The sequence below is a fragment of the Microcaecilia unicolor genome, chromosome 4 (assembly GCF_901765095.1).
Source record: "Microcaecilia unicolor chromosome 4, aMicUni1.1, whole genome shotgun sequence".
In the NCBI taxonomy this organism is placed as follows: Eukaryota; Metazoa; Chordata; class Amphibia; order Gymnophiona; family Siphonopidae; genus Microcaecilia; species Microcaecilia unicolor.
The window spans coordinates 96,245,598-96,268,021 of NC_044034.1; the positions used below are offsets into that span (position 1 = coordinate 96,245,598).

At 42.5% G+C, this 22,424-nt stretch overlaps 1 protein-coding gene across 2 annotated transcripts in view; it reads left to right on the forward strand.

Annotated features, from left to right (window-relative positions):
* The window catches only part of ZC3H13 (zinc finger CCCH-type containing 13), a 215,599-nt gene that overhangs the window by 27,371 nt on the left and 165,804 nt on the right, over nt 1-22,424 (forward strand). For both annotated transcript variants that reach the window (XM_030200507.1, XM_030200508.1), the window contains exons 5-6: nt 12,204-12,312; nt 19,183-19,322. In XM_030200507.1, coding sequence (XP_030056367.1) covers nt 12,204-12,312; nt 19,183-19,322 — 249 coding nt within the window. The remainder of the gene's footprint in view (nt 1-12,203; nt 12,313-19,182; nt 19,323-22,424) is intronic.

Here is a 22,424-nt window from a genome sequence, read left to right on the forward strand (position 1 = left end):
GAGCTTAACTATTCGTTGAGTGAAAAAATATTTCCTCCTATTTATTTTAAAAGTATTTCCATGTAACTTCCTCGAGTGTTCCCTAGTCTTTGTACTTTTTGAACAAGTAAAAAATCGATTTACTTCTACTCCTACACCACTCAGGATTTTGTAGACCTCAATCATATCTCCTGAGTTCGATTCCCACTGCAGCTCCTTGTGACCTTGGGCAAGTCACTTAACCCTCCATTGCTCCGGTACAAAATAAGTACCTGAATATATGTAAACCACTTTGAATGTAGTTGCGAAAACCTCAGAAAGGCGGTATATCAAGTCCCATTTCCTTTCCCCCTCATCCGTCTCTTTTTCAAGCTGAAGAGTCCTAACCTCTTTAACCTTTCCTCATACAAGAGGAGTTCCATCCCCTTTATCATTTTGGTTGTTCTTTTTTGAACCTTTTCTAATTCTGCTATATCTTTTTTGAGATACGTTGACCAGAACTGAACACAAGGTGCGGACACACCATGGAGTGATACAAAGGCATTATAGTGTTTTCGGTCTTATTCATCATCCCTTTCCTAATCCAAACTAATCAAGAAACACCTTCTCCCCAAATCCAAGCAATTCTGTAACAGTTCCCAAGAGTGTTCCTATAGATTTGACGTTCATTACATAGAGCTGTTAAATTATTCTTATCAAAAAGCTATCTCAGTTTCTGGCACCATCTAGTAATAGTACAAGGATTATTCTGTCTCCATTTGGATGCTGTAATAACTCTTGCAACATATATACAGTTTAACAATCCTTTGCTCCTGATCATGTTAATAAACAATGCCACAAAGATTGAGAATCTCAAAGCATTACCCAGCTCTCAAATTATTTCAAAATCTTCAATATAAACTTAAAGGGTATTATTGTATAGGATCATTCAGATACCTCTGTCACCACCACACAGGCTAATAACGTGAGCCAGGCACTTTTTATGGTGGGCAGATATTCCTCATCGATCCATTTAATTCTTTTAATTTAATTTAACTCTCTTATATGACATGCCTCAACCTTCTCTTACACAAGCACAAAATTCTGGAATACACTACCACGCAACCTGAAAATGATTTATGAATTAACCCACTTCCGCAAACTATTGAAAACTCACCTCTTCGAGAAAAGCTATGGCAAGAATCAAAACATATGAAGTCCTTACGCACTAACAGAGATAGGGCAATACACTCTCTTCTGATCTCTCTTCCCCTTAATCTCACCACACTTAAAACCCTACCCACAGATGGAACTGTTATACCCTAATGTTCTCTCGCCATTGTTCTATCGCCGATCACTTCCCCATTGTTACATTCTACTGTTCCATTCCCAAACTATGTTTGACTTTGACTTGTTTTCCCAAAACATGTATGACTTCGACTGTCTTCCCATAACTCTTCTCAATATAACCCATAACCATATTGTAACCAATGTAATTCCATGACTCACAATGTATTGTAAGCCACACTGAACCCGCAAATAGGTGGCAAAATGTGGGATACAAATGCAATAAATAAATAAATAAATAAATAAATAAATATAGCCTATTTTTAATTTTTTTAAAAACTTTTTTTAATACTTTTATACTCAAATGAACACTTAGCTTCAGAGTGTCGTGCTGCTGCACATTTCTTCTTCATATTTCGCTGCTTTATCCAAAGCCAAATCATTCAATCATTCATCTCGGGAATCTCAAAACCGACATGAATTCATGTTTCGCAACTAGTGCTGTATCAAGGTATATCTCCTCAATCAAGCCTGGAAACAATTCCCTTTTTTTCTTTGAGAAGACACAATTTAGGTGTAAATTGAACCGAAATTCCCAAAGTTGAGCAAATGAAAATTTGGATTTGGTCCCAAAAGGTTGTTACCAATGGGCTGAACCACCACAGATGTAAAGAGGTGCCCAGTTCCCCATGTTGTTGCCAACAATGAGCATCATAATTTGACAGGAACTTGTTCATCTGCTGCGGGGTCAGGTACCATCTCATCAGCATCTTTAGACTACCCTCTTTTAAATGAGCTGAAATAGAAAAGTGGTTAGCCCTTTTCACAGTCTCTTTCTGTTGTTTATCTGAAAACTCCTGCCTTAGATCTTGCTCCCAGTCTGCCATTACTTAAATTTTTTAGTCCATATTGAATTACCGTCTTATGTAAGGCAGAAATTAAACCCGTGGATGTTGTATTCCATTCCCATAAAACCTCTAAAGGCGACATCTGATGCTGAATCAGCACTCTGTACTGCTGAGTAGCAACACTATGACAAATGTGAAGGTATTTATAAAATTCAGAGGGGCCTACTTCAAATTCTGCCTGGAAATCTGCAAAAGATTTCATAATCTCTGCAGAGAATAACTGATTAATAGTCCATAAGCCCCGATGGGCCCATGGTAAAATATTTAAGTGTAGGTCGGAATATCCCACTCATAAGCAAAACTATAGGCGTAAGCCATGATTTCTACTTGTTCCCCATGATCTTATATGTAACTTTTTTATCCATAGTTGTAAAACTTGATTAATGAAAGGGTTTGCAATCTTGGGAAGCCAACCAGGTTCCTACACACCTCCAAGGAGCTCCAGAGAGCTTCACTTGTTTTAGGTAGTGCTGTTCTGTCTGTGTATAAGACATGGGAAACCCCACCATCTCCAATCCCATATATGTCTCATTTGTGCTGCTAAATAGTAAACTTTTAAATTTGGAATCCCAAGTCCACTTGGCTCTTTATGTTTAGTAAGTACTGACTGTGATAACCTAGGTCTTGTCCCACCCCAAATGAAGTAGAGCAACATTTTCTGCCATCGGTCAAGGGTATGCAGTCCTATAGATATAGGTGCTGCTTGAAATAGGTATAAAAACCTTGGCAGAATATTCATTTGGATGATCGCTATTCTACCCAGCCAATAATAGAAAATTTATTCCAGTCCCTGAGATTTCCCTTAATTTGATATAGCAGGGGGCTGTAATTTGCCTGAAATAGATCAGCTCTGCTAACCATAACTTTTACCCCTAAATATTTTAAATGTTGCTATTTAATGGGAAAATTACTCTTAATTTGTTCCCGGATACCCTGCTCCTGCTCTAGAGTTTTGTCAATATTGGTCTTAAATCAGGAGGCAGAGCCATAAGCCTTCCTATCTTGTAAAACACCAGGGATAGACAAGTGAGGGTGGGAAATAAAAAGAATGACATCATCAACAAATAATGATATTTCATGATCTACAGTGCCCACCTGAACCCCTAATATATCCCTAATCCTCTGAGCAAGTGGCTGCATCACTAATCCAAATAATAACAGAGATAGTGGGCACCCCTGTTGAGTACCTCTACCCAGAGGGAAATTGACATGTATTAAGATCATTGGGACTTAATCGTCCATTGGATTATAAAATGGGTCATCAATCCACTTACAGAATCCCTTCCCAAAACAAAATTTATCCAGGACTGCAAACATAAACGGCCTTTGTATGTGATCAAATGCCTTTTCAGTATCCACTGCCAGTACCATTACTGGAATTTTTTCATGGGTGCCTACACAGGTTAACTGTATTATCCTTATCATTTAGTGGCCAGGCAGGAAGCCAGACTTTCCTGGATTAATCAGAGAAGGTGATAAGAGTGCTAGCTGATTAGCCAGCAACTTTGCCAGAATTTTTAAATCCATATTTATTAAATTGCGTGTTATGAGTCAAAACTCATACTATCCTGTCCAGGCTTACACAGGATTGTTATCCCAGTCATCTTAATATGTTGCAATATCTGCTTCCCTGCTCTTAAGAGTTATAAAAATGAGCTAGAATGGGGGACAAAGTACCTGAATAGAGTTTATAAAGAATATTGGAAAATCTATCCAATCCTGGGGATGTACCCCCTGGCAGATTCTTAATGACCCCAGCTACTTCCCCTGGAGAGACCTCTGCATCTAAAGCTTCCGTAGTCTCCTCTTCCACTCGGGAAGTGAAACATTTAGAAAATATTGTTGGATATCATCATCCTTAACATATCATTTCTTGTAAAATTCTAAGAACGTCCTCTGTATTTGGTCGTCCTTAAATAAACACTCCCATTTATCATTTCTAATTTTTAAGATATGGAATGTCTGGCTTTATCTCCAAATTAAAAAAAAAAAAAAGTCTACTGTGCCCGCCTTAGATGAAACTGAATAGAACTTAGCAAAGTGACTGTAAGTGCCCCTTTAATTTATCAAGTCACATTCTATCCCACTTTAATTTAGATTTTTGATAGACCACTTCCAGCTCCCCTATTTGACATAGCAAAGACATTTCTCTCTTTTCTCTTTCCACTTTTTTTTCTTACTCCCCCCCCCCCCCCCCCTGTTTACAAGGACATCTCGGATGACTGATTTAAGACCCTCCCATTAAATTGGCTCAGTTACCACTTCTTCGTATTAGTCAAATATTGATCTAGCTCTTTTTGAGCATCTTCTTTTATCTTAGGATCTCTCAAAAAGTTTCCATTTAATCATCAATATGACCTCCCTTCCCTCCTATCAGACAAAGTAGATTTGCCCCATACAGGAGCATGGTCTGACCAAATGGCATTTTCAATATAAATATCATCCGTGTTATCCAACCAGAAAGAATTGCCTGGTAATACATCTAATCTAGTCATGAACCACAGAGTAAAATGAAAATTGTTTGTCTTTGGGGTATTTGGTATGCCACAAATCTGCTATTTTGTGATCATGCAACATTATAAGAAAAACATTTTGGGGTCCCCTCTTGTTGTCTTCCTTGCCTGTTAATCTAAAAACAGGATTGATTGTAAGATTAAAATCCTCCCCCCTTCCAGTAGGTTTATGTCCTTGGCTTTTCTCCTCTAGTAAACCTCTTACAGTTTGCCAAAAAAAGTCTCTGGAGTTACTAGGAACATATACATTCATCAGAGATACCTTTTGCCAAACAGTTCACCTATAAGAAGGATTCTCCCTTCTGGATCTTTTACTACCTCCTGGGCAGAGAACATCTGGTTGTGACTAATAATAATTAAAGCTTCTCTCTTTTTCTTGCCCTCTTTACTGGAATTTCAATAAATTTGGGTGTATAATTTATGTTGCAGTAATTTTTTCTCCCACTTTAGTAAAATGCATTTCCTGAATAAACGCAATGTCCAGTTGCAACCTTTTCAATTCCTTCTATAAATAAAGCCCTCTTCCATGGTTCAGGGTCCCGATTCTAGGCACTGTCGTACCCACTGAGCCAGGTTTCACAATTATTTGATTTGACATAGCCCCAGAAGTATTCTCCAAGCACTTTTTCCCCCCGCCCCCACCACAAGCCACATCAGCCAGTGATTGAAAATATCTCAAGGTGGTGTCTTGTCAACCCCCTAGGCATAAATTAAATATCATATAAGTTTCTTATCCTCCTCCCCCCATTCCAACTAGAAAACAAAAACACTACAGTTATCATCACAAACCACAAACCTTACATTTGTATCTGCAATAGAACATTAGTCTTGAATAAAACTTGTAACAAACATCAAATACAAACATCAGATATGAAACGTGCTAATTCTAGAAACATATGTTCAGAGATCTAGAAATGGACTCGAACACCAGTCAGAATTAGAAAGTATTCAAGTATGATCTGGAGCAGAACAGCGACCAGTATGTTAGGCATCAGAATCTGATAATTGAGAATCTGCATCCCTTGACCACGCACTTTCATTTGGAGACTGGTGAAGGTGGTCTACTCTTTTTCAACTGGAGAATCTGCCGTAATTCCTTTGCTGACTGAGCTTTGAAAGTTACACCTTTCACTGTAAAAATCAGGCCTGAAGGAAGACCCCCACTTCTTTTATGTAGCTTCCCACTATTCCAGGTAGAGAACTGAAAACTGAGCCGAGACACCTCTCTTGGCATCCAGTCCAGCTCCTTAGTATTTTCTGTCTGCAGCAGGTGGATGGACACACTTTTCAGCCTCTGGTCCTGAGTGCTTTGCGGATGGCTTGAGTCTGCATATCTTCAGATCCCTCTCTCTGGTGCCCTGCAAATTTACTTCTTCCCTCCCTTCACCTTTCCCCTGTTTCCTGTGGACCTCTCCTTTTCTAGCACAACAACCTTAAAGAAAAAAAAGGCAATTCCTGCAGAGGCAGTTAAGCAGTGTTCCCACTGTGGGACCATTACAGTGCGTGCAAGCTGAGAATCCAGCGGGACAACAGTCAGCAACACATCTTCGAATTTTGTTCCTCATCTGAATACACTGGAGTATTTGGGCTCTCCAGCAGGGCCACTGTGCAGTTTGATTCAGGAGAGCATGGGAGCACGTGCCATTTTGTTGGGTCTGACTGGCTGTGAGAAGCAGCCTGTGTCTGATTATGCACAGAGCACAGCTGCCATTTTACAGCCTCAGGACTCGACAGAGCATTCAAGTACATCAGGATCTTTGTTTTCTCTGCAGTTCATATTGCTCTTACACTTGGCCTATTTACTGAAGCAGGGACAGTTGGAGTTGCTGCAAGGTGCTTCAGTTTCTCACCCCACTGCCCCTCTGGCTCCTAAGACATCTTGTTTAGATATCCAGGTGTGGGCAGATGCAGCTATCTCTGCTTCTCCAGCCTTATCTGATGTAGCCTCTGTCTATTCAGAGGAGCTGTCATTGAAAGAGCTGTTAAAGAAGGGAGATGATCCAAAAGTGCCGAGGTTGTTTCATAAAGAGCAGTTCAATGCTCTTATTTCTGAGGCACTGGCAGTGCCTTTCCGTTGAGGAGCTGCCTTTTTCGTGTGTCAGGAGTTCCGTTTTTGTCAGTCATGAGGGGTCTTAGTGGTCCTTCTAAGGTCTTCCTGATGAATCCAGATATTCATGACCAGATTACAGCAGAATGGATCTCAGTGGATGTGGGGCTGAGAGTGGGAAGAGTCATGGCTCGCCTCTACCCGTTAGTTCCGGATGAGAAAGATAAATTGCAACGTCCCAGGGTAGAAGCATTTCAGAGTCTGAAGCAAGGAAGTAATAACCGAATCAGAATAACCTTTTTATCTCAACTGAGCCCTTTCAACGGCCAAGCCGATCCTGCATGAGCACCAGACCTTTCTTCAGTAGACCATGTATCTGCGGAAGATGGAGAAGACTCACATCCACCAGTCAAATAAGTTCTGCGTACCACAGCCTCCATGGCCAATCCAGGGCTACGAGAATTATTCAACCCTGGTGCAGTATGATCCTTTTCATCACACAGCCTACCATGGGCCAAAGAAGGAAGAGCGCATCGCCCTAAGTGACCTACAAGATAGGAAGCTAGAAGGCTCGCTGAAACAAGCCTTTGAAGTGGCCTCTTTGGACCTTCATTCGACATGTGCAGCTTGTTTGTGGCAAGAGCATAGCTGAAGTGGCATCAGCAGTCAGCAACACAAGATGAGTGCAATAACACCCAGCTGGAAGCAAGGTTGGACTTCTTTGGTGAATGCTATTTATGACATGTTACAACCCGCAGTATGTCTTTGACTGTGATGGCACATTGACAACTCTGGTTTGTGGCATTAGGCAGCGGATGCAGTGTCAAAGTCAGGTTTGTTAAATTGCCCTTTTGGGGCAAGTGACTGTTTGGAGAAGATCTCAGTAACATGGTGAAAGAACTGGGGGAAATTAAGCCACAGCTGAAAACCCCTAGGGAGGGGGTTCTTGATCTTGATTTTGAGACAGCAAACAGTACTTACTTGGTCATCAGCAATATGGTTGCTTTATTAAAGACTTGCTATCCTGAACATCGAAAAATATCTATGCGGCTTACAGTACAAAAATACATAAGAAATAGTGGAAATTAAATTTAAGAGAGAGAAGAAATAGAATGGGGGAGGGTGGAAAAAGAACTCCATTATTGGATAGAAAGCTAGGTAAAAGATAGGTTGGGGGGGGGGGGGGTTAAGTCTAAACTGGTCAGAAGTCCTGCTTCAGGCACACTAATCTTCCTTTTTTGCGGACAGGAAGTCTTCCTCTCATATTAGAGTGCCCAATGCCTCCAGAGCTTTGCAATGATGCAAGGCTGGTCCATTCTTCTCTTCCTCTGGTAGGAGGATATCTTCAGAAGTTTCAGGCCAAAATCATGTCAGGACCAGTGGGTTCTGGATATTCTTACAGAAGTTTACAAGCTGGTGTTCTGCCCGGTTGCTCCTCTTCTTGCAGTCTTGTCGAAAGGGATCCAAGGTAATCAAAGTTCAGTCCACTGTAGAGTCCTTCTGGCACTCTGAGCCATTGTTCCAGTTCCCCAGGCCGAACAGGGATAAGGCAGAGAATTCATCTACTTCATTGCTCCAAAGAAGGAATGCACCTTTCATCCGGTCTTAGATTTCAAAGCTGCCTCAGAGTGTCCCACTTTTGCTGGTGTATCTGGGTGTTCTATTTGACACAGCACAGGAGAGGATCTTCCTCACGGAGCGCAGGAGGTTGAAGCTGGTTCAACAGATCATTTTCTCATTCAAGGAAGGCCCAGAATCTTGGACTACATCTAGGTTTTCAGGTCAATGACAGTGGTGATGGAAAGGGTGCCATTGGCAAGGGCTTATATGCAGCTGTTACAGGAATCTCTTCTCAGCCGCTGGTCTCCGGTGTCACAGAAGTGCAACCTTCATCTTCCTTGGATGCTGGTTGCCAGACAGACTATGCAGTGGTGGTTGTCCCCCAGGAATTTGACTATCGGAGCTCCCTTTCTAATAACACAATGTGAGGTGGTGACAATGGGCGCTAGGAAGTTGGGTTAGGGAGCTCATTACAAGCTCCATCTGGCACAGGGCACCTGGATGGAACAGGAGTCTTGGTGGTTGGAGCTCAGGGCAGTACGGAATGCCTTATGCGACTTCACTTCCTTTCTGCGGGGTGCCCCGGTCTGAGTGTTCTCCGATAATGTGACGGTGGTAGCTTATTTCTACAATCAAGGTGGGACCTGCAGTCATCCGATGGCAGTGGAGGCGGCCTGCCTTGTGAGTTGGGCAGAGAAAAATCTTACTTTCTTGTTGGCTGCTCACTTTGTGGGGTCCTTGAATGTGGAGGTGGACTTTCTCAGCAGGCACTCCTTGGACCCGGGAGAATGGGAACTATCCAGCCAGGGTTTTCAGCTGATAGTGGACTGATGAGGCGCTCTGCTTTTGGACTTGATGGTGTTCAAAATGAATGCCAAAGTGCCCAAATTCTTTATGCTGTTGGAAACAGCGGGACCAGTGTCCTACTGCAACCCTGGCCAGAGACGCATATATTGTGTATATCTTCCTTCTTTGGCCCATGGTAGTCTGTGTGTTGAAAAGGATTGCATTGCACCAGGGTTGAATAATTCTCGAAGCCCGGCTGCGGAGGTCATGGTATGTGGACCTTATTTGACTGCTGGATGGGAGTTCTTTCCATCTTCTGCAGGTACATGGCCTACTGAAGCAAGATCTGATGCTCATGGAGGATCCATGTCCCTTTGGTTTTACAGCTTGGCCATTGAAAGGGCTTGGTTGAGATGAAAAGGGTATTCTGATTCGGTCATTACTACCTTGCTACAGACTCTGAAATGCTCTACATCCATGGCGAGAGTGTGTAGGACGTCGAGGGTTGGTGTTTGGAGTTTGGTCTTTCTCCCTCCTCTGTTCAGATTGCGCACATACTAGAATTTCTGCAGTCCTTCAGAAAGGATTGGGTTTGGCTGTCTAAAAGTTCAGATTGTGGCTTTGTTTTAGGGGCCAGCTACAGAAGACATCTCTTGCAGCTCACCTGGGTATTGTTTGATTCTTGCGGGGAGCAGGCCACTTGTGGCCTCCCTTTTGTATGCAGTGCCCAGAGTGGAACCTTAATTTGGTCCTTTGGGCTCTTCAGAACCTCCTGTTGAACCACTCCGGAAGGCCTTCTTGAAAGATTTTATGCTGAAGACAGCGTTCTTGGTGGCTGGTTTTTTTATTTTTTTTTAATTTGTACCCCGCGCTTTCCCACTCGTGGCAGGCTCAATGCGGCTTAGGTACTTATTTGTACCTGAGGCAATGGAGGGTTAAGTGACTTGCCCAGAGTCACAAGGAGCTGCCTGTGCCTGCGGTGGGAATCGAACCCAGTTCCCCAGCACCAAAGTCCACCACTCTAACCACTAGGCCACTCCTCCACATTCTTGAATATTTAATGTGATGGGGCCCCACTCTTTGGAATTTGCTTCCTCTGGCTCTGCAGGTGGAGACTTCCTTGCCCACCTTCAAGTCCCAACTTAAAGCCCATTTGTTCACTATTGGTTTTGATTCCAGCTGACTGTTGGTGCAAATCGGACTATATAGTGGCATTCTTCCCTGCCTATTCTTTAACCTCTGTCATTTCCTATATCCCTTTCTTCAGTTTTCTTTCCTGTGTTTATTGTAGTTCCGGTCCTTTCTATTGATTTTTTTTTGGCTATGTAAACCGCCTTGCTGGCACATCCCCTAGGCGGTATATCAAGTATTAATAAACTTGGATAACCAATGAGTTGAGATAGGAAGGCAAACCTGTATAAAAGCCTGATAAGCTCATTTTAATAATTTTTTTAATTTAATTGTGAAGTTATGGGTTGCTCAGCCAGAAGGTGGCGGTGGTGGTGGTGGTGGTGGGGGGGGGGGGGGGGGGGGGGGGGTCTTGGGGTGCTGTCCGTTTTGAAGAAGTTGAATATTCCTCAGTCTATAGAGCAGAACACCAGCTAGAAGGGAGTTACAATAATTGGTTCTGTATATTACTAGGCTGAGAAGTACAATCTTCAGTTTCAGTACCTTTGCTATCCAGAAATAGTTTAAAGACCTGATCATCGTCAGGTAGTCTTTGTCACTATTTTTCTGATGGGGGCCACTTTGTAAAAAAAAAACAAAAAACCCTGCAATGTGAGAGTCAAGATAGTCATCGATCAAAGTAAACAGCAAATACCCTAATATGTCACAGCTGGTCTGGAGGCATCCTTCTCTGATGTGGTCAGCCTGGCTGCTTATGTACATTTAGAGTGACTCGTATAACTAAAAGAAAGTCTCCTCCACAGTCTCTTTCCTTGTTCATATCCACCCTACACATTCTCTGTCTATGGCTGCCATCCCCTTCACACTCTTCTCCGTCTAAACCCCAGCTGCCTCAGTTCTCATTTCCACCAGTCAGCTTTTCCCATCCTATCTCTACCCTCAACCCCTTCAAGCTGGCCTTCAGTCCTGTTTTTTTCAATCTCCCCTATATTTTCTGCTCAGGTTTGATGGCCTCTGGAACAGCTATTCTATTTTCTTCCAGTACCATATGACGATGCAATGAGTTTGGACTGCATGTTGCCCTGGTTTCTTCACTTCTCTTTGTCTCGTGACAAAAGTATGGGAGTTTTGGAAAATACGTGGTACAGACTTACAGAGAGCTACATAGTTCCCGTAGAAAACAGAACAGCTTTTATGCATCTAGGAGGAGATTCTATATATGGTGCCTAAAATATTGGCGCTGAAATTAGTGTTAAGCATATTATATAATCGCTGCCTAGATTTAGGCACCGATTATAAAATACGCTTAGTTGATATCTCATTGCTTAAAACTACGTGCATCCATTTATACCAACGAAAATGTGGCATAAATCCTGGTGTGTATATTGAGGTGCACTGGGCCATATTCTATAACCACGTGCGTAAATTTTGGAATGCCCACGAAATGTCCGTTTTCTTGCCCATAACCCTTTTTGCCTGTGCGTGTTAGAAGTTTGGCGCACTTCGTTACATAATACACTTAGCAAGTTGTGCACATAAACTGTAATCCGTGCCAGTTAGTGCTCATTATTGCTTGTTAAGACCTGTAATCCATGCTGATTATCTTGTTAGGTCAGTTAAGTTACGCTCATTGTTAGGTGTGCTATATAGAATTCGGGGGGATAGTGCAAGTCCTAGGTGACCTTTCTTGCCTTGTTATCAAGGAATTTTTTTAATCCACAGAGTTGCCAAAACTAGTAAAGCTGTTGTCCAAAATATCTGGTTCCCCCATGCAGTTCGAAATTTGTTTCATTAACAGTGGTTACTCCAGGCAGATTACCCCAGCTCCACCTTGTAAACCTATTGTAGTCATACTTCTGCAAGTGTCTTAATTACTGTTTGACAATAATCATGTATTTTTATATCACATTCATTGTTGGTTTAATGATGACTTGATAATGAGTTTGACTGTTGGGCAGACTGGATGGACCGTTCAGGTCCTTTATGTGCCTTCATTATTATGTTTTCATCTTTTAGAAAGAGCCTTCAAGAGGAAGACAGAGAGAAAAAGAAGATATAAAAATTACAAAGGAGAGAACACCAGAAAGTGAAGAGGAAAATGCAGAATGGGAAACACCTAGAGATGGTAAGAATAGATAGGTTTCAGGAAGCTTTGGCCTTAATTCATCCTGGGGAAGCTATTTGCTTTTGTAGCAGCCTGTATGCCAGTGTTGCTGTGGCTGCTGTAAGTGCTGCTTGTAAAAGCAAACCTCTTGCTAGTTTCTAGTGCTGTATTGAGTAACCAGATAGGGAAAATAGTGTACTGCTCCTGCTGGTTGTTTGTTTAGCCCCTGATGCAGCCCTAGTAGGGCAAAACATGGCCATGTTAGGCGATTAGAGGAAATTGTTTGCAATTTTGATGACTTGGAAATAAGTATCATTTTACTTTTTAAATGAAGTCTTCAAGACAGGTTTGGGAAGCATTAGATTAAGAAATTACACCTTAACAGTAACAGAACAAATAGACCTTATGGTCTGTTCTGTTTCCCTTTTTCTGTAGCAATGTGGAACTCCCTTCTTGATCTTCTGCATTATCTTCACTACCAACCCATCCCTCTTGTCCTCTCTCCTTCTCTCCCATCCAAAAACATAAAGGATTCTCTCTGCTTATCACAATATTTTTTTTCCCCCTTAATTTTGAATATAGTTCATGCATCCACCACTTCTACTGGGGGGGGGGGGGGGGGGGGGGGGGGGGGGAGGGTGCTGTTTCATGCAACTGTTACCCTTTCTGTGAAGACTTATTTTATTGAAGCTATTTTTTTCAATTCCAATGCCAAATGTGTATTTCCAACGAACTTGCAAATTTTTTAAGGACCATCATGTATGAAGCAAAAGCTTATTTCAGCACTATTAGTTATTCAGTCTAATCATCAGTCAAATCTTTTCTATAGTTTGGAATTAAAAATTGATTAACTATAAAAAATACTTAAATTGTTCATATCATTTCTATAAGTAGCATAACCAAAAAGTTAATAAGTTAAACACTTTTCTTGGTGTACTTGATGCAGTCTTAAGTGGACCACAAATTTCTCCAATCTCTAACAGACAGTTTCTCACATCTTCACATTAAACTGCCTGAGCAGCTACCTGATATGACCGCGTTTCAAGCAGATCCTCTGCACCATGGGCACAGATACTGTAGATGCCAGACATAAGAAAATGCATTAAAGATCTGAATACATTTTACTTCATAACATGGCTGCAATTTTTCAAACAGTCACATTCAAGATGGGCTGAACCTGAACCACATGGTATGCCTCCTTGCCGAAAAGGAAGAACTGCAGCTACTCAGTGTAGATGCCATTGTATTCGCTTTTATCAAGAAGACTAAGGTCTTAGAACTAGAAGTTCAGTAGGGAGTGGCGGCACTGTATTGCATTTTCATAGTGTAACTTCAGCAGGGGTTTCAGCCTTGTTTGAATCTCTAGCCACAGTTGACAGTGCCTGTATTCAAGAATTTCTACTCGCTGCTTACAGCAAAGCAAGAGCAGGCTTGGGGAGACAGAAAGGAAAGTTCTCTTTTGCTTCCCAGATGCACAACATTTGAGATTTCAGTCATAACCTGGACAATTTTAAGGCTAACTAACTGGTTTAGAACCCCACTCATAAGTTCTATTGCTGCAGTCAGCCTTTTAGATGAAGAGTTTTTGGTGGGAACTGGGGAAAACTGGTTAATAAATTCAGTTTTAAACTCCTAATATTGAGCTTATTCAAAGACTTATCATCCAGCTAGTCCAGTCCACACCAGTGGGTTATATCCCCTGACCAGCAGATGGTGGTAGAGGAAGTTTTAAGTGACATCACTGGTATAGCATTAGGTACAACTTGGAATTAATCAGTATTTCTCTGCCTTCAGTAGATGATGCAGGTTGAACTAATGCAGCTGCTTTTTTTTGTTGTTTTGTACAGACCCGATTTCAACAGACCCAAGTCATAGCTGGTGTTCTGTTGGTTGAGTTCTAGGGGGGCCATCTGTGTCTCCAAGGATTGGTGTACAGGTCACTTCTTGGTTGAGCTCAGGCCATTTAGCCTTCATGGCCAGGCACCCTTGCCCACAGGCTGGCACAGTTCCTACAGGGCCCTTGCCTGCCAAGGCTGGGCTGGTCCCTTCACCCTCTGTAGCCTTTTTTTTCCCCTTGTTTTTTAAATTCTAAACAATTTTGGCTTGACTTGGCTACAGGTACTTTGCTGTCTGCAGCATAAAGATTCGTATGGGGGTGAGCGGGAGGGAAGCAGAGATCAGGTATGCAGAGAAAGCAGTTTCACTTCAGGGAAAGCGAAACTGCTGAGCTCCAGAGGGGATGGTGTGGCTGTGGTGGTCGGCAGGTTCGGAGGGGACTTCCTATCCTTCATGATTTGGGTGAGTCCTAGTGGGGGGGGGGGGGGGGGGGGGGGGGGGGGGCTGGCATACTCATGCAGCAGCTGTCAGAAGTCAGCAGTATCTGGGTCCGAGTGCCCCAATTGTGGGGCAGGGCCTATGTGTGGGTCGGGGAGGGGGCTCTAGAGTCAGCAGGGACATCATGGCTGGAACTGATCGTGGCTCTTTCTGGGCAGACTCCTGCTGGTTTAGGCATGGGTTACACCGATCCAGATTGGCCCACAAGTTTCCTGACTCAGGATTTGGGCCCTATGCTGTCTGCTGTCATGTTAAAAGGGCTTGGCAGGATCTTGGTGGCATGGAAGGGAGTAGATCTGAGTGGTTTTTCCCTGGGGGAACATCAGGACCGCAAGACCCCTCTTCTCAGGTTCTAGATCCTCTGCTTATCTTCGCTCACCCACACTACCCCCTCCCCAAGCATGCAGGTGAAGGTGGTCAATGGGGATAACTTTCCAGCGCTCTCCCACTGTAGGTCTGTGCCCTCTCCCACTCGTTTGGACTCCTTGGAATCTGAGGAGGTGTCCTTGGGGGAGTAAAGTGATTCTCCTATGGTGTGGTTTTCCAGGAGGAAGGAGCTGCCCACCCTTATTGATCAGGTGGTAGAGATCCTCCGGATGTTCACAAATACCCCAGGGGAGCACACCCTATCTTTCCTCTTTATTGAGCTCTCTCGGAAATGGTTATGAAGAAGTGGGAGAGCTCGGGCCTGGTCCTTCCGGGTTTCAGGCTCATGGCCCAGCTTTATCTGTTGCCTTGAGAAGATGTCGGTCACTTAGCCCTCCATTGCTCCACATACAATATACTTAAGATTGTGAGCCCACCAGGGACATCGCAAGTACCTGAATAGTTATATGTAAACCGCCTCGATTTGTGCTTCAAAAGAGGTGGTATATCAAAAATTTAGAAACTTAAACTATTTGGCCAGCAGGTGGTGTTTCTTTGCTGTAAAGCTGTTACAGAGAACTGAGTGTTTTTTTCTTTAATTTGACACAAACAGGAGGCAAGAAGCAGTATATATCTGAAATCTTGTTGATTGGGCCAGGAGCTCATCTCATTTGATTTTTACTGTTTTTGAGTTCAGTCTTAGCCCGGGAGAAAAGAGAGACAGATCTCTTTGCTGAGGCTCGGTGAATTTATATGTCCTGGTCTCCCCAAGTACTTTCTAGGAAGTATGCAGAAGTTTAGTTAGTGTTATATTTGATCCATATTTCAGTTACCTATTATTGTTTGCTATTTCACTATTTTGTTCCAATGTTTAATTTGTTTGTTGACTCTGCTATCTGGACTGATAAAAGAAACCTGGTGGTCTGTGTGTTGGGTCTGTGAGTGCTTTCTGGGAACTGAGGGACCACTGGGAGTGTGGCCTCCAGTAACCTAGAAATCACTGAGGATAATTTGGGAGCGGGAGACTCGCCCAGGTGCTAGCTTAGAGCACAAGCGGACCTGAGCTATACTGGGGATAGACCATCTAAGTGGCTGCGTGGTAACACCAGGCGGGTAGTTAGGTGTTTCGTGACCGATGCCTTTATGGTTTTCCCCTGCTGCTCTATCCCCAAGCGCACAGCAGTGGAGGACACTGTCTCATTTTATCTAGTTTGGTGGCAGTGGAGGAGGTCCCAAGAGAGGGGGGGCCCTTCTGTCCCATCCTTGACCACAAGGGGGTCATTTCTGCTTTGCTGGTACCCCATGTTCGCACAGATCCTCCACTTAGTGATCACGTTGGTCTGCCTGGGGGAGTTTATGGATTTCTACTTCATTAACCTAATTTGCCTGAACCATGGGGGTTCCTAAGGTTCTCCATGTTGGACAGACACTTTTATTTTAGAGCCTTTCCATTTAGCCTGGTCATGGTGCTAGTTGCTGCTTTCCTCCACAAGGAGGGATTGCAAGTGCATTCTTATTTTGGATGACTGGCTGATTCAAGCTGATTTGATGGACAATTCTCGGGTGGTAAAACCGTGTGTCATCTGGTTGCAAGAGAGCTTAGGCTGATCTGGAGTACCTGGGGCTTTGTTTTGTGACACCGCTGGGGCATCTGTCAGACTGGAGAAAATTTCCAAGCTTCAGTTGTGAAAAAAAGAATTTTGCACCCAAGTGGCCCCCAAGGGTTTGGATTACTTCCAGTTGCTGGGGTTGATGGTGGCTGCCCTGGAGGTGGTTGCTTGGGGGTGAGTTCATATGTGCACCCTTCAGAGAGCATTGCTATTACGCTGGAATTCCAGGTCCCAGGACTTTTGATATATACCTCTCCCTTCCCTCCTCCCTCAGGCAAGAACAATCCTGATGGGATCACTCCACTTGTTTCTTCTTGGGGATTCCTTTGGTGGTTCCACAGTGGACAGTGGCTATTACCTCGGGGGGAGGGGGTGTCCATTGTTAGAACTGTGCACTTCAGGGCGTGTGGTCAGCAGAGCAAGTCTCCTGGTCCATCAGCTGTCAAGAGGACAGAGCAGTTCACTTGGCACTATAGGGCTTTCTTCGTATTGTTCAGGGAAAGGCAGTCCGAATCTTCTTGGGTGATATGACGGCAGTGGCTTATGTCATCAGGCATGGCAGAACCAGAAGGGAGATGGTGGTGCTAGAGATTTGCTGTTAGGGTGGAAGCCCGTCTCTCAGCTCTCTTGGTGATGCACATTTCTGGGTGGAGAATGTCCATGCATATTTTCTCAGCCACTGAGATCTAGACCCAGGGAATGTGGCCTGAGTGATTCTGCATTCAGGCTCATTGTGAATTGTTGGGGAATACCAGTTCTCAACCTCATGGAATCTGGACAATGTGACATATTTTCCCTTTGCCAGTTGCAGGTCTGTTCTGGTCTCATTGGAGATTGGTGTGTTATTGCAGGCTTAGACCCTTTGGGGACTTCTGTACATTATTCTCCCTGGTTGTTGGTAGGCTGGGTCTTGCACAGGTTTGCAGAGCACCCCTCCCTGCTGAAACTCATGATGCCAGACTGGCCGAGGCAACTGTTTTAAGCGGATCTGGTTTGGCTCCTTGTGGGAGCAGCCTTTTCTTCTTTCAGGGGGACATGGTCTGTTATGCCAGGGTCTAGTCATCATGCGAACTTTGGGCCCTTTTTGGCTTATGGCTTAGCCCTTGAGGGGATGGCATTTGAGGTGCAAAGGTTACCTGGCGTAAGTGGTGAAGTCACTATTATGGGCTGGGAAAACCTCCACTTCCCTGGCTTTTGTTAAGGTTTGGAAGTCCTTAGAGTTTTGGTGTGGCCAGAGGACACTGTCCTCATGAAAGTTTGATGTTCTGGCGATTCTTTCCTTTCTTCAGGATGATCTTGACCAAGAGCTATTCTTGAATTCTCTCAAAGTTCAGGTGGCAGCTCCTCTGGCTGTTTCTTTGAAGGTGGGAGTTGATATTCTGAAAGCTAATATGATGGAGCAGTTGAGCACCTCTTGTTATTTGCTCTGGTGTTGAGAGGTGGTATATTGGGGCTCCCAAGCCTCTCTTGCTGTTTCTTTGGGATTGGAAAGTAATACTTTGGGTCTGCTGAGTCCTTTATTCTGTTTTTCTAGGAGTGGAAGCCTCAAAGAAACAACAAGAGAGGTTTGGCAGCCCAGCACTACGACATGTGCATTTGGATTCTCCATTCATGGACCCATTGAGTGGAATAGCCTGTCGTGGCTTAAAAATGAAACCTGCTTGTTTACGTTTAAGAAAAGTTTGAAAGATCTTTTTTTGTATAAAGCTTATGATAGTTCTGCTTGAAAGATAGATGCAGATTGCTTGGACTCCTTGCTGAACTGGCACTTTGCTGTATATTCTTCTTTGTGATTGTATATTATTATGTTTTCGTTAAGCTGTTTTGTGTATGTATTTTTGTACTCCTCTCTGGATAAGGACAGATTAGAAATAATAAAGTCAATTCAACTGAAATTCAACATACAAGCTCCCACTGAGAGATAATATGATGGAGCTGCTGAGGTTCTCTTGATGTTTCTCTGGGGTGAGAGGTGATACGTTGGGGCTGTTAAGCTCCTCTTATTGCTGCTCTAGGGGTGATATGTTGTGACCACTGAGCCCTTCTTGCTATGTCTCTGGGGGAGACATCCTCCTAACTTCAGAGAAACAGCAAGAGGGCCTTTACTGAGGAAAGCATAAACCAGAGACTGGGACCATCATGATTAGAAAAATAGCCAGTCAACAAAGACAGAAAAGGTAATTTTATTTTCTGTAGTGATTTGAATATGTCAGTTTTAGGAATGTACATCTGCCAGAGCTGGTGGTAGATATGAGCATGAAATATAACAAATGTATGCAAATCTGTCTCATTCATTGTGAATACCTTGAAAACCTAACTGGCTGGATGTGTCCTGGGTTGAGAACACGAATATTATATTTAGGCATTCCAGTAAGTATTAGTATAAATGACACCATGTTTTCCACATTGTTTTGTGCAGTCTTGCTTTCTGCTCTGGTCCATCATTTTTTTTTTTTTTGGTGCTGTTTTTGTCATTCAAGAAATCTGTTAGCAATTTGTTTTCTCTTGGAGACATGATGAAGTTTATTTTATAAAGTTCTTTTTAAGTAAAAATATCTTTTATTTTCTCATTTTATTAAAGACTCTGATAATGGTGATGTTAACTATGATTATGTCCATGAGTTATCACTGGAAATGAAGCGTCAAAAGATCCAGAGAGAGCTCATGAAGCTAGAACAAGAGAACATGGAGAAGAGAGAGGAAATAGTCATAAAAAAGGAGGTTAGTTTGTATTGGGCAAAATATTTTACTAGCAATAACTCATTCCTTTCCTTAATGTTGTGTGACCAGGAACTATGGCAATAACTTTCTATAAAGCTAAAAAAATCTGTCCTAAAGTGCTTCCACTAAGCACTAGCCTTGTGTTACGTGTTTCTCTGGCTTTTGTTTTTTGTAAGTCCTCATGTCCCTCTGATGTGTACAGCCTCTTTTTATGTCCTCTGGTGTAACGAGTTATTTCAATTTAAATCTAAGCGAGATCAGATTTTTAAAGCTGAGCTGCCATTGGTTTTATTTAAATTGTGTTTCTTGCCATCTGATATCCTGGGCGGATCACAAATATCAGACATAATAACATATAAGCTGATATGAGGATTGTGTTCAAGCCAACAGGAGCTACTGGTGGTTCCTCCTGGTTTTGCTTATAAGGTTTCCACTCTGTTTTTCAGTAATTATTCCACAGTTATGGAAAGATTTACCACTAGAACCTTCTATGTTAAATTGTACAGCACTGCGTAACCCTAGTAGCGTTTTAGAAATGTTAAGTAGTAGTAGTAGTAGTTTAGAAGATTTTCTGTATATTGTCACATGAATGCTAATTTTTTTAAAATTTTTTTATTTATAACCATTTAAATTTTTACAAGCGATAAAACAACTTGCTGGAAATACAGAGAAAGTAATATGTAGGAATTATTTCAGTCAGGTAATTCTATTCTCTTCCTTAGACCACTAAATAGGGAGACTGAAACAAGATAAGGAGATCAATTAAACAGTAAACTGAAAAAAACCCCATGGTATTAAACCTGATTATCCCCAGATATTACTCGTCTAATTCATTATTCCACATTGATCATCTGGTTGGCTTCTTCAAGGCCAATACGGTGTATAGTCAAATCATTTCATTGAAAACATACTTATTGTCCAATATTAGTTAAAAATAATACATCTGATTACATTCTTTCTCTTTTAAAAACCAGAAGTTATTTAACAATACCTATACTTAAGTCTCTAATTCAAATCTCACTGATTAAAGTCATCCCAGTTTTCACAGGCTTCACTCCTTTTAAAGTAATAATTTGAGGAAATATTTCTGAGGAAAACTTTAGATGAATGCTAATTTTAGAGTTAAATTTTTGATATGTTTTAATAGCATTATCATGTATTTTGTCATTTTAATGAGTGTTTGTTTTATTGTACTCCATCTAGATTTTAATAAGGTGTATGAATATATTTGGTAAACACAAAATACAAGTATCTAAAATCATTATGCATATTTTTAGAACTTAAAAGTCTACCCCCCCACCCCTCCAAGTATTCAGTGCTATTTAACCGGTCAGCAATGACTGCTAACCGCTTATATAATGCTTAACTGGCTAACTGTGAATATTCAGCAGAAGAAAGACAACTGGTTAACGCTGCTATTCAGTGTTGGGTTTAGCAGTTAAATAGGACTGCATAAATAGCAGTCCTGTCTTTAACTGCATAGGAACTTAACTGGTTAGCGCTGAGTATAGGCTTTTGCGGTTAATTTTTGGTGGCCAAAAATGAAACTGGAAATTCAATGCTGATTGCCATATATGGTTAATATCCGAGTTCAGTGCCAGCAGTGGGCTTTAACTGCACTGCCTGCTTCCTGTTGAATATTGGACCCAGTATAAAACTATAAAATTACTTCACTCCAAAAGAAAACCTGCTTAAACAGACATGTCTTGATGTTCCTTCTGAATGCAGTTAGATCATGTTCAGTTCTAATTTTTAAAGGCAAGACATTCCAAAGAATTGGACAACCCAGTGGTCACTGCCTAGCTCCATTTCTTGCCTACTTTTCTGTAGAAGAACCCTGTCTCTAGTGTTTAATGTACAGATTTCTGTACCATAGAATAAAGCACTGTAGCACAGTATAAACCACTCATTGAACACACAAAGAACTCCCTAGAGACTAGTTGCCCATTAAACTTTCATTGAAGAGAGAAAACACATACCTCTTGTACATTGTGATTCTTTACAACCCCATAAAAAATAATGATGATGATGATCATTATCATCACCATCTCTTTGTTAAATCTCATATTGTAAAACAGCAGTTAGAAGTTAATCTAAAACTACTTCCTTAGCATCCATACCAGACCAGTCCAGAATCTATGGGGTTATGTCTGTTGACCAGTGGCTGGAAATGGAGAGACTAGCAGGCTCATTTTCGAAAGAGAAGGACGCCCATCTTTCGACACAAATCGGAAGATGGGTGTCCTCCTCACAGGGTCGCCCAAATCATGTAATCGAAAGACGATTTTGGGCGTCCCCAACTTCTTTCCATCGCAGGGACGACCAAAGTTTACGGGTGCGTGTCGGAGGCGTAGCGAAGGCGGGACTTGGGCGTGCCTAACACATGGACGTCCTCGACCCATAATGGAAAAAAAGGGCGTCCCTGACGAGCACTTGGACGACTTTACCTGGTCGTGTTTTTCTTACGGACCAAGGCACAAAAAGGTGCCCGAACTGACCAGATGACCACCGGAGAGAATCAGGGATGACCTTCCCTTACTTGGTCACTAACCCCCTCCCACCCTTAAAAAAAAATCTATTTTGTGCCAGCCTCAAATGTCATACTCAGGTCCATCAAAGCAGTATGCAGGTCCCTGGAGCAGTTTTAGTGGGTGCAGTGCACTTCAGGCAGGTGGACCCAGGCCCATCCCCCCCCCCCCCCCCCCACCTGTTATACTTGTGGTGGTAAATGTGAGCCCTCCAAAACCCACCAGAAACCCACTGTACCCACATGTAGGTGCCCCCCTTCACCTGTAAGGGCTATGGTAGTGGTGTACAGTTGTGGGTAGTGAGACCAATTTGGCTTGGAGCCACAGAAATAGCACAGAGGAGTCAGCTCCAGAATGAGATGAAGAAAAGATCAAGTTTGTCTTGGAGCTGGGATCTAGCATGGATGATTCTGAGCTCTTCTACCCTCCCTCCTTTCCTTTCTCTTTGTCCTCTTCATATTCTTTCCACAATGGAATTATAATTTTGAATGGCGCTGTTTTATACCTCTCAAAATAACTTGTGGAACACTGAATACACTGTTGCAAATAATTCACAAATCAGAAGATTTTTTGG